At 50.8% G+C, this 13,412-nt stretch overlaps 1 protein-coding gene and 1 non-coding gene across 3 annotated transcripts; both read right to left on the bottom strand.

Moving 5' to 3' along the window:
* Positions 1 to 776: 776 nt before the first annotated feature.
* Positions 777 to 878, bottom strand: LOC129676519 (U6 spliceosomal RNA). Its single transcript, XR_008720087.1, has one exon. It is a non-coding gene; the product is annotated as a U6 spliceosomal RNA (small nuclear RNA).
* A 9,422-nt stretch (positions 879 to 10,300) lies between these two features.
* On the bottom strand, positions 10,301 to 13,263 carry Hras (HRas proto-oncogene, GTPase). 2 transcript variants are annotated; one of them, XM_055606791.1, is made up of 6 exons: positions 13,195 to 13,263; positions 12,167 to 12,318; positions 11,807 to 11,985; positions 11,506 to 11,665; positions 10,710 to 10,835; positions 10,301 to 10,564 (listed from the first exon to the last, which is right to left on the bottom strand). In XM_055606791.1, exons 2-5 carry the CDS (start codon positions 12,275 to 12,277, stop codon positions 10,716 to 10,718), a joined length of 570 nt encoding a protein of 189 aa, XP_055462766.1. In that variant the 5' UTR covers positions 12,278 to 12,318; positions 13,195 to 13,263; the 3' UTR covers positions 10,301 to 10,564; positions 10,710 to 10,715. The 2 variants fall into 2 exon arrangements, with proteins under 2 accessions (XP_055462766.1, XP_055462767.1); XM_055606792.1 differs by lacking the exon at positions 10,301 to 10,564 and adding an exon at positions 11,331 to 11,411 and having other exon boundaries at positions 10,756 to 10,835.
* Positions 13,264 to 13,412: the final 149 nt, after the last annotated feature.

Raw genomic sequence — 13,412 nt, 5'->3', positions numbered from 1 at the left:
TTCAAGGGAAGCCAAAGCTACATAGGGAGATCCTGCCTCAAAATTATTTTTTTTTAAATTGGTGTGGGCAGGCATACACATGAGCTTTGTTGCATTGAAATATGCAACATAAACTTTTTGCATATTTCAAACAGAAAACTTATGTTTGTGTGAACATGTATGTTCATGTACATGTACACGTGAGCCTTGATGTCTTAGAACACCATCAATTCCAGTCCTTACTTTTTTGTAGCCTTGGCTGTCCTAGACTCACGTTATAGACCAGGCTGGCCTCGAACTCAGAGCAATCCACTTGCCTCTGCCTCCCTTAGTGCTGGGATTACAGGCCTATGCCGACATGCCCTGCTCAGTCCTCACATTTATAAAACAAGTACTGTACCAGCTGAGCCACCTCTGTGTGTGTGTGGTTTTTATTTATTTTGTTTTTTTTTTGGGGGGGGTGGCGGGGTGTCTAGAGAGAGACACACACATATATAAATATATGTGTTTGTGTGGCTCTTTACGTAGCCGTCATGGAACTTACTATTAGCCCAGGTTGGCCTGCCACCACACCTGACTCAAGCAAGTTTGTTTGTTGTTTTTGTTTTGTTTTATAGTATTTATTTATTATTTTATGTGCTCTATCTGCATGTACACCTGCAGACCAGAAGGGGGCATTAGACCCCACTATAGATGGTTGTCAGCCACCATGTGGTTGCTGGGAATCGAACTCAGGACCTCTGAAAGAGCAGACAGTGCTCTTAACTGCTGAGCCATCTCTCCAGCCCCCCTTTTTTAAACGAATGCTTCACAAATTTGTGTGTCATTGTTGTGCAGGAGCCATGCTAATTTTCTTTTTATCCTTCCAGTTTTAGTGTATGTGCTGCCAAAGTGAGCAAAGCTATGAACTCTTGATCCTTCTGCATAATATCTCCCAAGTACTGGGATTAAAAGTGTGTGCCACTATTCTCACTTTTTGTGGTGACGGCGATTGAATCTAGGCCCTCCTATATGCCAGGCAAGCACTCTAACAACTGAGCTATGTCCTCAAACATTTTTGCTAATTTTTACTGTCTTGATCAGAAAATTCCTACCTAAGGGAGCTCTCCCCATTTTCACGTAGCATGTATGAGTGAAATGTACATGGGCATGCATGTTTTTGCATGTGTGAGAGCCTATGTGTGTGTGGAGGCCTGAGGTTGCTGTCAGGGAATTATCCTCCACTGCTCTTCCTCCTTCTTTACCAGAACCAGGATCTCTCAGCCAAGTCCAGTGGTCTTGGATGCAGCTGGTCTCCCTAGCCATCTTGCTCTGGGAATGCCCAGTCTCTACCTTCTGAGGCTGGAATAAAAGAAAGATACCACACCTACCTAGAATTTAAGTGAGTTTCTGGAGATCCAAACTCCAGTTCTCATCCTTGAGAAGCAAAGGCTTTAACTAATGAGCCGTCTCTGGCCCCAAAAAGATAGCTTATTCTAACTATTTCTAAAATGAGATTTGTAGCCGGGTACGGTGGGGTACTCTTTTAACCCCAGCACTCAGGGAGATAGAGACAGGTAGATCTCTGTGAGTTCAAGGCCAACTTGGTCTATAAATTGAATCCAGGACAGCTAAGGCTACACATAGAAACCCTGTACTGGCCTAGGAATTGTATTCTTGAATCTCTACTTCCAGACATTCTTTCCAAACTCAACTCTATGTGGCTTGAAAACCTGATTATACAAATCACATATTTATTTATTTGTTTAAAAATATTTATTATGTATACAGCGTTCTTCCTGCATGTACACCTGAATGCCAGAAGAGGCAGCAGATCTCATTATAGATGGTTGTGAGCTACCATGTGGTTGCTGGGAACTAATCTCAAGACCTCTGGAAGAGCAGCCAGTGATCTTAACCTCTGAGCCACCTCTCCAGCCCAGAACAAGTGTTGTTAACTGCTGAGCCATCTCTCTAGCCTTGCAAGTATGTATGTGTGCCCTGTGCCCTGTGCATGTTTGGTGCCCGTGGAGGTCGGAGGAGGTGTTGGTCACCCTAGAGCTGGTGTTGGACTACCGTGTGGTCATGGGACCTGGACTTAGGTCCTCTGCAAGAAAAAGTGCTGTTTACCACAGACATCTCCCTAGTCCCAAGGATATTATTCTTGATAGCCCCAAAGTAGGAAGATTCCAAAAAGCCACTAGGTAGCAAAATATGCAGCACAGTGACCTCACTAGTAAAAGCTGCTGTGCTGGCTGCTGCTTGACAGCATTTGGAGAGATAAAGGACAGACAGACATGAGCATATGAGCAACCAGTGCTCTTAACCTCTGAACCATCTCTCTAGCCCACAAATCACATTTTATAAATAGATAGATAGATGTAATAAAAACTCTTTTGTTTGTTTTTTTTCCAGACAGGGTTTCTCTGTGTAGCCCTTGGTCCTGGAACTCACTCTGTAGACCAAGCTGGCCTTGAACTCAGATATCTGCTTGCCTCTGCCTCACAAGTGCTAGGACTAAAGGTGTGTGCCACTACTGCTCAGCTAAAGCATTAAAAAAAAATTTTTTTTAACAGAATATACAAAATGTTTCATATAACCCAAATAAAGGCAGGAAGGGTATGTGGATCCAGCTTATTTTGACCACTGGCATCTTCAATTATAACTACCATGATGCTCTGGATAACCCTAGTCCCCTTTCCCCACAGTTTCCCAGCAAACTATAAACACATAAACCCACTAAAGTGGTGTATGCTGTTTTCATCCTAGTCTCTGAACTAGCGATACACCTGACTTTGCTATTAATATAAACCAGGAATATTCTAGCAAAATGAAGTCACCTCTTTCTAACCAATATGCATACTTGGCTTTTGGTCCTGATCACAGGAAGCCAATGGCCTTGCTACTTGCTGCCCAACTGTCGGTGAGTGCCATATAGCGTGACCCTGTGCAATTTTTGATCTGTCTTTGTTTCTGCAGCACCTTGGAACCTGTCTCTAGACCCTGGGATCAGACTGTTACACAACAAAGGGAAAAAGAGAAAATTAGAAACAGACAGCAGGGACTGAAAACAGTAAAATGATAGAACTAAAGGCAAACATCTCAATAATTACATTAAATGAAAACAGACCTAGCACATTAATCAAAAGAAAGACTGGCAGGATGTTTTTTTTCTTTTCTTTCTCTTTCCTTCCTTCTTTTTTTCTTTTTCTTTTTTCTTTCTTTCCTTTCTTTCCTTTCTTTCCTTTTCTTTCTTTCTTTCTTTCTTTCTTTCTTTCTTTCTTTCTTTCTTTCTTTCTTCCTTAAGATTTATTATTTATACAGTATTCTGCCTGCATGTGTGCAGGCCAGAAGATGGTACCAGTTCACATCATAGATGGTTATGAACCACCATGGGGTTGCTGCGAATTGAACTTAAAACATATTGGAAGAACAGCCAGTGTTCTTTTTTTCTTTTTTTCCACAGCCAGTGTTCTTAGTCTCTGAGCCATCTCTTCAGCAAAATGTTTTCAAAACTACATATATTAGCTGAACATGATGGCATACACTGGTAATTTTAGCACTCAGTAGGCTGAGGCAGGATGACTGCAAGTTCAAGGGCATGGATAGCAATTGGTGGGAGGGTCACTGAGCAGAACTCCATCCCTAGCAACTGTTTATGCAGCTCAGGACTTGCTGTGGCTGCCTTCTAAGACCCAGCTGGATCTCAAGATTCTATGGCCTGAAGAAGGTCACATGCCATGAATTGAGGCTACCAGCATGACCTGGCCAGGGTCTGCACATTTCCTGCTTGGTGACCTCAGAGCTCTAAGCAAGAGGGCAATGCAGTGTCCTACAGCCACCCCAAGAAGGAACAATCCAGCCAATGCCATCATTTCTCACATTTCTCATGTTCTAGCAAAACTGGCAGAAGTTTAGACACACAGGAAACAGCTAAGAACTAGAGTCAATGCAGGATGGCAAAGGGTGAAGTGCTGAGCTGAGATCCCCTCAGACCACCTGTTGCTGCCCTCATGTGTATTACTTCTATGGCTCCTCAGAAAGGGAAGTACATTGTCTGGGCCCTGAGGATACAGGTCTTGGTTTCCAGGTTTCTACCATGCCTGCAAGGTTACCCTGCTGAGAAAGAACCTGATGCCAAAGATTGGGCCAACCCAGTTGAGGGGTAGTGATGCCACCTGGTGGAAGGAAGGAACCGAAGGTTAAAACCTGAGCCCTTGTCCACTCTTTAACCATGGGAGGCAAAGTCCAGTTTCAGGAGGACTGACCTCTCCTGAGGGCCACGAGCCAATATGATCTCCCTAATCCACACTCCGGTCCTCCTATGGCCACCCAAGGCCTGCCACTCAGGATTATTATTCTCCCTACATACTTCTTCACAGGGTCCTGAGACAGGTATGGTTTCTTCTCCTAGGGATCCAGAAACTACCTTTGCATCCCTGCCAGGAACAGCATGAACAGACAGGTCCCACCCAGAGCACAGATCTCCTACTAACTGGGGAGGTAAACAAGAACATTGCCAATTACATGTTCTAGTCACCAGTCCTGCCCTAGTGGCAGCAATACCTACTACAGCTTTACCCCATGTCCCTCTCAGGCCCACATTTCTCATTTTGTGAAAAGCTTTTCCCCAAGTTCATCCCACATTTAGGATAAGGAACTGAACCCCATCTTTACAAGGAAAAACATTTAGAACATTAAGTGTCGGGATTGGAAAAGATCAGAAGCAGGGACAGCAGAATCCCAAGAGGTACCATGAACAAACCAGGCCAGCTTGGCTTTCTCCTTCTAGGACCAGGCATAGAGTAGGCAATATCATTAATACACACAGACAGGTATATAGTCCAAGGTAGCCCCAACCCGGGAGCTTCCCTGGGTATACAAAATTTTAGGAAGAGGTTTACAAATAGAAAATGAAACCACACATATATTAAAAAAAAAAAAAAAAAAAAACAGACAAAACAAAAAAAACAGAAGAGGGAGAAATAAAGATTTTCTGGAAGGCCAACATTAAAACTGAGTCTCAGCCAGCTGTGGTGATACACACCTTTAATCCCAGCACTTGGGAGGCAGAGGCAGGTGGATCTCTGTGAGTTTAAGACCAGCTTGGTCTACATAGAGAGTTCCAGGCTAGCCAAAACTACACAGTGCGACTGTCTCAATAAACAAACAAATAAATAAATGGCAGAGCTTCTCCCAGCCTCATTTAGAGAAAAGAAGGTACAATGCAGATTGTTGGGGGGTGGGGGAGAACAACAGCAGGGCAAGCATTCTTTTTTTTTTTTTTTTTTTTTTTTTTTTTTTTTTTTTTTTTTTTTTTCTGGTTTTCAAGACAGGGTTTCTGTGTGTGCTGTGTGTAGCCCTGGTTGTCCTGGAACTGGCACTGTAGACCAGGCATGCCTGGAACTCACAGAGATCTGCCTGCCTCTGCCTCCCAAGTGCTGGGATTAAAGGCACAGCACCACACCTGGCTTGGGCCAAACAATCTTAGGAAGCATGGCAGAGAGACCCAGAGCCACATCCTTTGTCAGGAGCCCAGAAGTCTGGAGTCCTGGAGGGAAAGGTAGGGCAAGGACAGGAGCATGGATCCCTAGGTGTATAGGGATGTCAGAAGGGATGGGAGCCCCAGGGAGGACAAGGGGGAGTCCAAAGCAAGATGTAGGGGCCCAAGAGGGGTAATACTACCAAGAGTCCTTTTCTTATAGAAAGTGGCTACACCTCTGTGCTGGGTACTACTAGGCATCAAGTCCTAAACAGGAGGGGCTAGGACCCAGGTGGCACCAAGGAGAATGATACTGGCAAACAAATAATGATGTATGGTGAAAAGCACTCTCCATGACTTATGCCCTACCAGAACGAGGGACTCCTAGACCTCCACTTGCAAGAAAAGACCCATAAAGTGACACAGAGCTGGCCTGCCAGCGAAGATGCGAGGCTAAAGGGCATGAACTGCCTGTTGTAAGATAGTACTCCTGAGGGAAGACTAGGAAGAGGTAGGGGGAAGCAGAGACTCCAGGAGTACGGAGCCAGGCGTACAGCCCCTCCATTGAACACCTATTAGGCCTCCTCCTTGGAAGACACTGGTTTCTTAGAGAACCAAACTGGTGACTTCCACCTGGCTCAAAAGACTACACTCTGGTTCAAACCTGTGGGACTGTATTCCAAAGACTGAAACCCTGTGCACAAACAACAAAATAAATCTGCCAGAATGAAAATCAGACTTCATCCACTGAATACCCGAGATGGTTTGCTCTCAAAACACAGAAACAGCGGTGCACTGAGAAGCTTGCTGCTTGCTTGGTGCATGGCCCCAACTTAGCCTGGGTTTCCCTGCCAGGGACTGTCACGGTACTGGTGGGCAGCAGCCTTACTTACTACTGTGACCTCTCCTATGGCCATGCAGGGCCCTGTGACATGTGTATGACCATGGGTATGGGTGTCCCATCACCTGCTTCTAGGTTCTCTCAGCAGTACTTCTTTTCCTCTTACAGGAAGTGGCTCATCCCCTCCCTTAGTCCTGCACCTTCACGTCCAGGCCAGCTCTGTGTCACTGTGTAGGCAGGACACAGCACTCAGGATTAACTATGGTCACTGAGGTGCAGCTGGGAGCGGGGGCTTCCGGTCTAGGACAAGGATGGAAACGGTGTGAAGATCCTAGCTCCTGGTCTTCTCTGGACCTGATTCCTTCATGGGTTTACCCCAGAACCCCATAATCTTGGCAGTGCTGCAGCATCCCATCCCAGAAGAAGCACATGGCAGCCTACTGAAACACCAATAGACATTACTGGTCCTCAAGCCCGGATCCTGTTACTACTTCAGCTTAGCAGAGAAAGGTTTTCATGTACCTCAACCCCATAAGAGAACAAAAGCAGCAGGCAGTTCCCAAAGTGGCTGCTCCTCTCCCCAGTCTACTTTCCAGACCTCCTTCCAGAGGCTGTCCACAGCAGGGGTCCCTGTCCTCTGGCTAGAACTCTGATATCAGGGGACAGTGCAAAGGTTACACATTCCCCTGGTGCCTCTTGCAGCCCACCCCGCCCCCCAGGGATCTCAGCCCTCTTGGGTGATCTCCTCTTATATTTTGATTCCTGAAAGCAGGGGCCACTGCCTAGGTATGGGCCAGGTTACCTCTGTCCTGACAATGGTCCTCAATAAGGAAGATGCCTTTTGGGCACTGTTCCAGCTGCCAACCCATTAATGAGTACCATATTACCCACGTTAAGTAAACAGCTTCTCATGGCACCAAATAGCTAGGCTGGGTGACTGCCACACTGATTAGTGGTGACAGTTTACAGCCATAACACCTTCCCTGCCCTATTTGTTCTGAGCCACTGGACTGTCTGCTGCAGATGGTCTAAGGACTCCTTCCCACCTGTGCATGAACAAACCCAGGTGATACATTGCTGCTGGTTAATCTGCAGCTCTCACTATTTGATGGCCCCAAATTAGGTGACAGCATCAGCCTATCCACGTCCTCTCCTGAGCACTAGAGGCAGCCACACCTATCCCTGTCTCTGTCCCCTGCAAGCTACATGGGCCCAACTGGTGCTCAACATGGGCCCAACTGGTGCTCAAACCCTATCTGTCATAAGACTTCCTCTGCCTCAAAGGCTACCCTACTCTTCAGGAACCAGGACGTAGTAGGGCAGCAAGTCTAGCTAGGACTTATGTTGTTGTTCCTCCTGTCTTCTCTGAAGCTGTGGGTATATAATGGGGACTCCCAGTGGGGTGAGGGGAAGCCTCTGACCCCTAGGACACCTGCCACCGTCCTCAAGCTGTGACCACCCCCCACCCCCAGAATAAGTTTACTTGTAGGCTATAGGCTCTTTAGATTCTAAAAATGAAGTTCCAGCCACCCCCTTTTAGCTCCCAGCTTATTGTGAGAATGAAATAAAAAAGTATACAGTGAGTGAAGGGACCTGCCTCATCCCTGGAGGCACTGGGCTGGACCTAGAAAAAAGGTTTGGGGGTTACTGTGGCTAGGAGACCTTGAATAACTATTCCTCCATCAGGACAGTGAAGAGACACCAACTGTTGGGGATCCTGCTGTATTATAGCAAGGAAGTAAGGACAAGCAGAGACCTTCCTTGCTCTACAGTGCCAGTTGCCCAGCTCAGGAGTGTTACTGTCCTAGGAGCGCCCCTGCCTCCCGAGAAGGCCCAAGAGAGCCCATATCCAACAGATGAGCTAAGCCCAGAGTGACCCTGCTGCCCTCCTGCCACCTAACCCACAGCACAGGCCAGAGTTTGAACATGTGCCATTCACAGACCGGACAGAATAGGAAAACCAAGGAAACAGTCTCAGCAAGCCATTTACCCTAGGATCATACCTGCTAAGTCCATCCCTGAGTAGCTACAAGCCTGATAACAGCCTCATGGAATCACCTCTCTACAGAGAATGCAGAGTTTGTGCTCAGGTGCTCAGGCCACCAGTCTGTACCTGGACAGGTGACAGCCTCTCATGCCAGCTGTATTTGCAGATGTCCTCAAGTCCCCTTAAAGCCCTGGGACATCTACATCTTAGAAGATGAGGACATGGTTGTGACCACGGCAAAAAAGCAGCCCTCAAGGTACACAGAAGTCACTCATCAGGTATCCAGTACAGACCTTGGCTAGCCAAGGGCCACACTCAAACAACTACATTGCCTATCTCTCCAGCTCTGAGTGAGCCAGCCGGGAAGGGTGGGCCAGGCCAAGTGTGGTCACTTGGGAAGGAGGTATGTATTGTCCCAAGCACTAAGCCCATCCCCCATATCACAGATAAGAGTTGAGGGCGCTTTCCTGGCAGGATCTCTCTTTGGCTGTGGTCTTATGTCTACAAAACCACAGAGGTAGAAACAGAAGGGTGCAGTAGCCTCAGCAAGATGGACACAGGCAGGACATGGACAATGACCTTTCCCAGGGCCCAGTCCAGAGTCCAACTGTGTATCCTTGAAAATCTCCTGAAGCAAGCTGGGCATGGTGGTGTACGCCTGTAAATCCCAGGACTCGGGGAGGCAGAGGCAGGCAAACTGCTATGAGTTCAAGGCCAGCCTAGTCTACAAAGAGAGTCCTGGATAACCAGGACTACACAGAGAAACCCTGTCTTGAAGAAGGAAAAAAAAAAGAAAGTCTCCTGAAGCCTCTCTGTAGGACATGCTGCTTCAGGATGGACCACAAAACACTTTCAGCCTCCACTGTGGAGTCTTGAAGGGTAAAGTGTGACGTGTTTCCCATATTAGCTCCAGTTTGTGGTCCCTTCCCAGGGCAGGTGTGTCTAGGCCTCACTAGCTCTGCCCCATGTTTCCCACCCTATTGCTGCCAACGGGAACACTAAGATCTTATCTACCCTTACAATCACAGCCATGTCCCCAGACCGCTAAAACCCCCAAACGCCAAAGACAAACCCTGGCACAGCAGGTCCTGTTTCCAACCTGCCTTGAGTTCATGACCTACATGGCTCTAAAGGAGTCAGTGAAGCTTCAGATGATACTTCAAGAGCTTCAAATGCACGGAGACAAGGAAGCAGAACATTTAGCTGCTGTGAAAGAGAGCCAGTGTGGTGTCCCACTGCCCAGTCATTCAGCAGCAGGCCTATTAACCTCTTTGCAAGTGTCCAGAAACAGGAGTTCTCCCAGTTTCACTTGAGTCTTGAGAGAGTAAAGGGAACCCACCATGGGGCCCAGCAGCCAGGATGAGGACCAGGATAAGGGAATGAGCCCTCCTGTAGCCATAACTAGTGCTAGAATGAGGCACTGGGCATGGCCCATTCTTTGGGAGCAGTGAGCAGCAGACCTAGCCTATATGTGCCTCTCTAGACCATACAGGACTTGGAGACTATCTGTACACCTCAGAGAGGTAGCGGTTTTCACCGTCTCAGGGAGATTGCCAGGTTCTAGACACCAATGGGACCGAGGCCCACGGCTATACAGAAATACTGGGGCCCTATTTCCAGAGTCCTAGAATCCCCATCACAAGTCAGAGAGCTGCAGGATGCCGATGCAGGGCAGCTCTTACCCTCTGTGATCCTTGAGCCTGTATTTCATGGACCCCAGAATGCAGGAAATGTGTTTTCCTGCTGGAGACAAGGGATGGTCCCTTGCTCTCAAGCCCTCCTCCTCCCATTAGCTAAAGGACAATAGGTCACTTTTCATATCACCTGACTATGCCTGTGTTGCCTCTAGCTTTCTGCAGGAAACACAAGACCGCTGGGGCAGGCAGAAAGGAAGGACTGCACAGTCAGGGTCTCAGGCCAGCCTCCCTAGCCTCAACTGCAAACAGGAACAAGGCAGATGATGGATCCCAGGTGCCCAGTATCTTCTGTGAGGCCACAGGCTCTACACCTCCTACTTACAGCCAGAGACAAGTCAAGACCATCAAATAATTTACTGTGATTCAACCTGTGCCCCACAGGCGCCCGGAGGGAACTGAGAGGGGTCGAGGACTGGGGTGCCCATGGCAAAAGGGACAGTTCATAACAGTCTGTTCAAATTGTCCATGCGAAGGTCTTGGTCACATCTGTCCACCATCCCTGGATTGGCCCGGCTCCAGCATTGTTTCCTTCCTTCCCTCCTCTTTCCTTCCTTCCGTCTGCACCTCCTCCCTGCATCCGGCACCTCCACGTCCTAAGCCTGTGCCGGGACGGGCGCAAAGGACACATCTGACCGCAGGCAGGGGGACTGGCAGATTTGGGGGAGCAGGGACATCAGAGTGGATATGAAGTTCATCTGGCGAGCTGGAGCCACTGCCCCAGATGTCTGCTGGCCCCTGCCTCACCTGGTGTCAGGACAGTACACACTTGCAGCTCATGCACCCAGGGCCACTCTCATCAGGTGGGTTCAACTTCCTCAGTTTATGCTGCCGAATCTCACGTACTAGCGTGTAGAAAGCATCCTCCACACCCTGGAAACAGAGGGACTAGATCAGAGAGGACTCTGAGGAAGAAGGGGGTGCTGTCTGGGTAAGAAACTCCCTGCCTGGACCAGGTAACACTCTAACCCTAAAGGATCCCTTCCTCAGCCGCACAACCAACATAATCAGGGAGCTGAGCTCCAGCCACCTAAAAAGCAAAGGGCCACTCTCCTCTCGTTAAGCAGGCCAACTCCTGCATATCCTTGAAAGTCAGAGCCACTCAACTCAGTATTCTCCCAGACCCCCAGTATGGCTCAGGTATGGACACCCTAACAACACTAAAGGGCTCAAAGCTAGCAGGTACTCAAAACCACAGGACACCCTGGGGACAGGAAAGCCCTGGGTCACCGCTCCGGCCTGGCTCAGGGCAGCTCTCTCCATGGACCCCATCCTGCCCTGGAGCTGTGTCAACCCAGAACTGCAGGGCATAAGCCCAGACCCTGGCCCTTGCCTCCCTCTCACAGCCCTGCCGTCTGGGAGACTTACAGCATGGGGGCCGCTGGGTCACATGGGTCCCGGGGGGTCCCAGAGGGTCCCGGAGCTGGAGCCAAAGCCAGAGCGGCTGCCCTGTGTTGAGGGAGAGGGGCGGTGAGCTCTGTTCCCTGGCTGGGGTGGGGCGGGGTGAATCCCTGACTAGCTGTGGAACAGGGAGCAGACTCACCTGCCGGGTCTTAGCTGATGTCTCAATGTAGGGGATGCCATAGCTGCGAGCAAGGTCCTGGGCCTGCCTAGACTCAACTGTGCGAGCGGCCAAGTCACACTTGTTCCCCACCAGCACCATTGGCACATCGTCTGAGTCCTTCACCCGCTTGATCTGCTCCCTGGAAGGGGATGCAGTATATGAGAGCCAGCCAGCAGGCTGCAAGCATGGCTGTGTCCAGGACACACATGAGAAGGCACAGAGCCTCAGTATGCACACAGAACCTTCCTCACATGTGCCAAGGGCTCATGGCCTAGCTCACCTGTACTGATGGATATCTTCAAAGGACTTGGTGTTGTTGATGGCAAACACACAGAGGAAGCCCTCCCCTGTGCGCATGTACTGGTCCCGCATGGCACTGTACTCTTCCTGACCTGCTGTGTCTAAGATGTCCAGCAGACATGTCTCCCCATCAATGACCACCTGTTTCCGATAGGAGTCCTGAAAAAGAACATAGGTTAGGGTTCTCAGACAGAGAATCCACAGAGCCAGCCTACCCTCGAACCTCTCATACCCTGATGGATCAGGTGGGAGCCACACCCATACCCCTCCGGGCTGTGTGGCCTGTCCTGACTCCTACCCATGACCACTGCCAGGGCCCAGGCAGGTAGCCAGAGCTCACCTCTATGGTGGGGTCATACTCGTCCACAAAATGGTTCTGGATCAGCTGGATAGTCAGGGCACTCTTTCCCACGCCTCCTGCGCCCACCACCACAAGCTTGTATTCTGTCATCGCTTCTCCAGGGGCTACCACTCCAGGAACTCCTGCCCCACCTGCCAAAAAGAACCAACCAGCCTTAGCCAGGCCCTAGCCACTTGAGACTTTTAATAGGTCCTCACCCAAAGGCCCTCTCCAGCACTGAGCAGGCAGACCGGGCAGGCAGACCAGCCAGTGGCCCGGTCACTCACCTGTGGCACCTCCAGCTGGGACAGTGAGGACCCCCGCCTCCCCCAACAGCACTTAATGGCTGTGTGAGGAAGCAAGGAGAGGCCCCCGAGGCAGGGCTGACAGCTGAGAGCTTCTCCCAACCACGCACCCAAATTAGAAGTCGCTAGGTAGGCAGAAAGCCTCAACTGGAGGCGCCCGAGGGCTGAGGCCACCCCCCAAAAACAGGTCCTGCCACGGCGGCCTCAGCGTGCCCAGGCAGGCCAATGCCAGCCTACAACCGGCTCCGGCCCGCCGGCATGTGGGTGCAACCGACAAGTATTTACTGAGCGCCTACTGCATGCCAGGCGCGGTCCCGGCAGCGGGGGAAGGGTAGGTGGAGAGGGAGTCTTCCCTTCACTAAGACAGCCCTTCCACAAGGGGCCAGGGAGTCTCCACCAAGCAGGAAAAAAGGGCGGCTTGAGGGTGTGGGGAGCAGGTGACTGCGGGAAAGCCTCACAAGGGGCACGAGGGGTGGCCGGGAGCAGAAGGCCCCGGTTGGGGCCCGACGCGGGTGTCCTTGTGGCCCCGAGGCCAGAGCGTGATGGCCGCGGGGCGCAGAGTCTCCGGAGGCCCGGGCGGCGTCTCGCCGGGAGGGCGGCCACAGGCAGGGCGGGCCGGGCCGCAGAGGCAGGCAGCCGAGCTCTAGGCACGCTGCCGGGCCGAGAGGAGCGAGGAAGCACCGATCACCTGCGTCCCGCGCCCCACCCCGTGCCCGCACTCACCGCTTGCTGGCGCGACTGCCCCCGGGGCCGGGGCCGGGGCCGGGGCAGGGCGGGGGCGCGGACGGGCGCCGGCTAGGCCCGCGCATGGGCTCCGTCCGCGGCGGGTGCGGCTCGGGCTGCGGGCGCCGGGCGCGGACGGCGGGGACTCGGCCGGGCCCGCGCTCGCCCCGCCCCGCTCCGCCCCACGCCCGTCCGTCAACTCGAGACGGTCGGTGATT

This window comes from Psammomys obesus, unplaced genomic scaffold, assembly GCF_907164565.1.
Source record: "Psammomys obesus unplaced genomic scaffold, mPsaObe1.curated_primary_1811, whole genome shotgun sequence".
Classification (NCBI taxonomy): Eukaryota; Metazoa; Chordata; class Mammalia; order Rodentia; family Muridae; genus Psammomys; species Psammomys obesus.
Note: the sequence above shows the minus strand (reverse complement) of the source record. Positions and strands in the feature narration are given on the sequence as shown.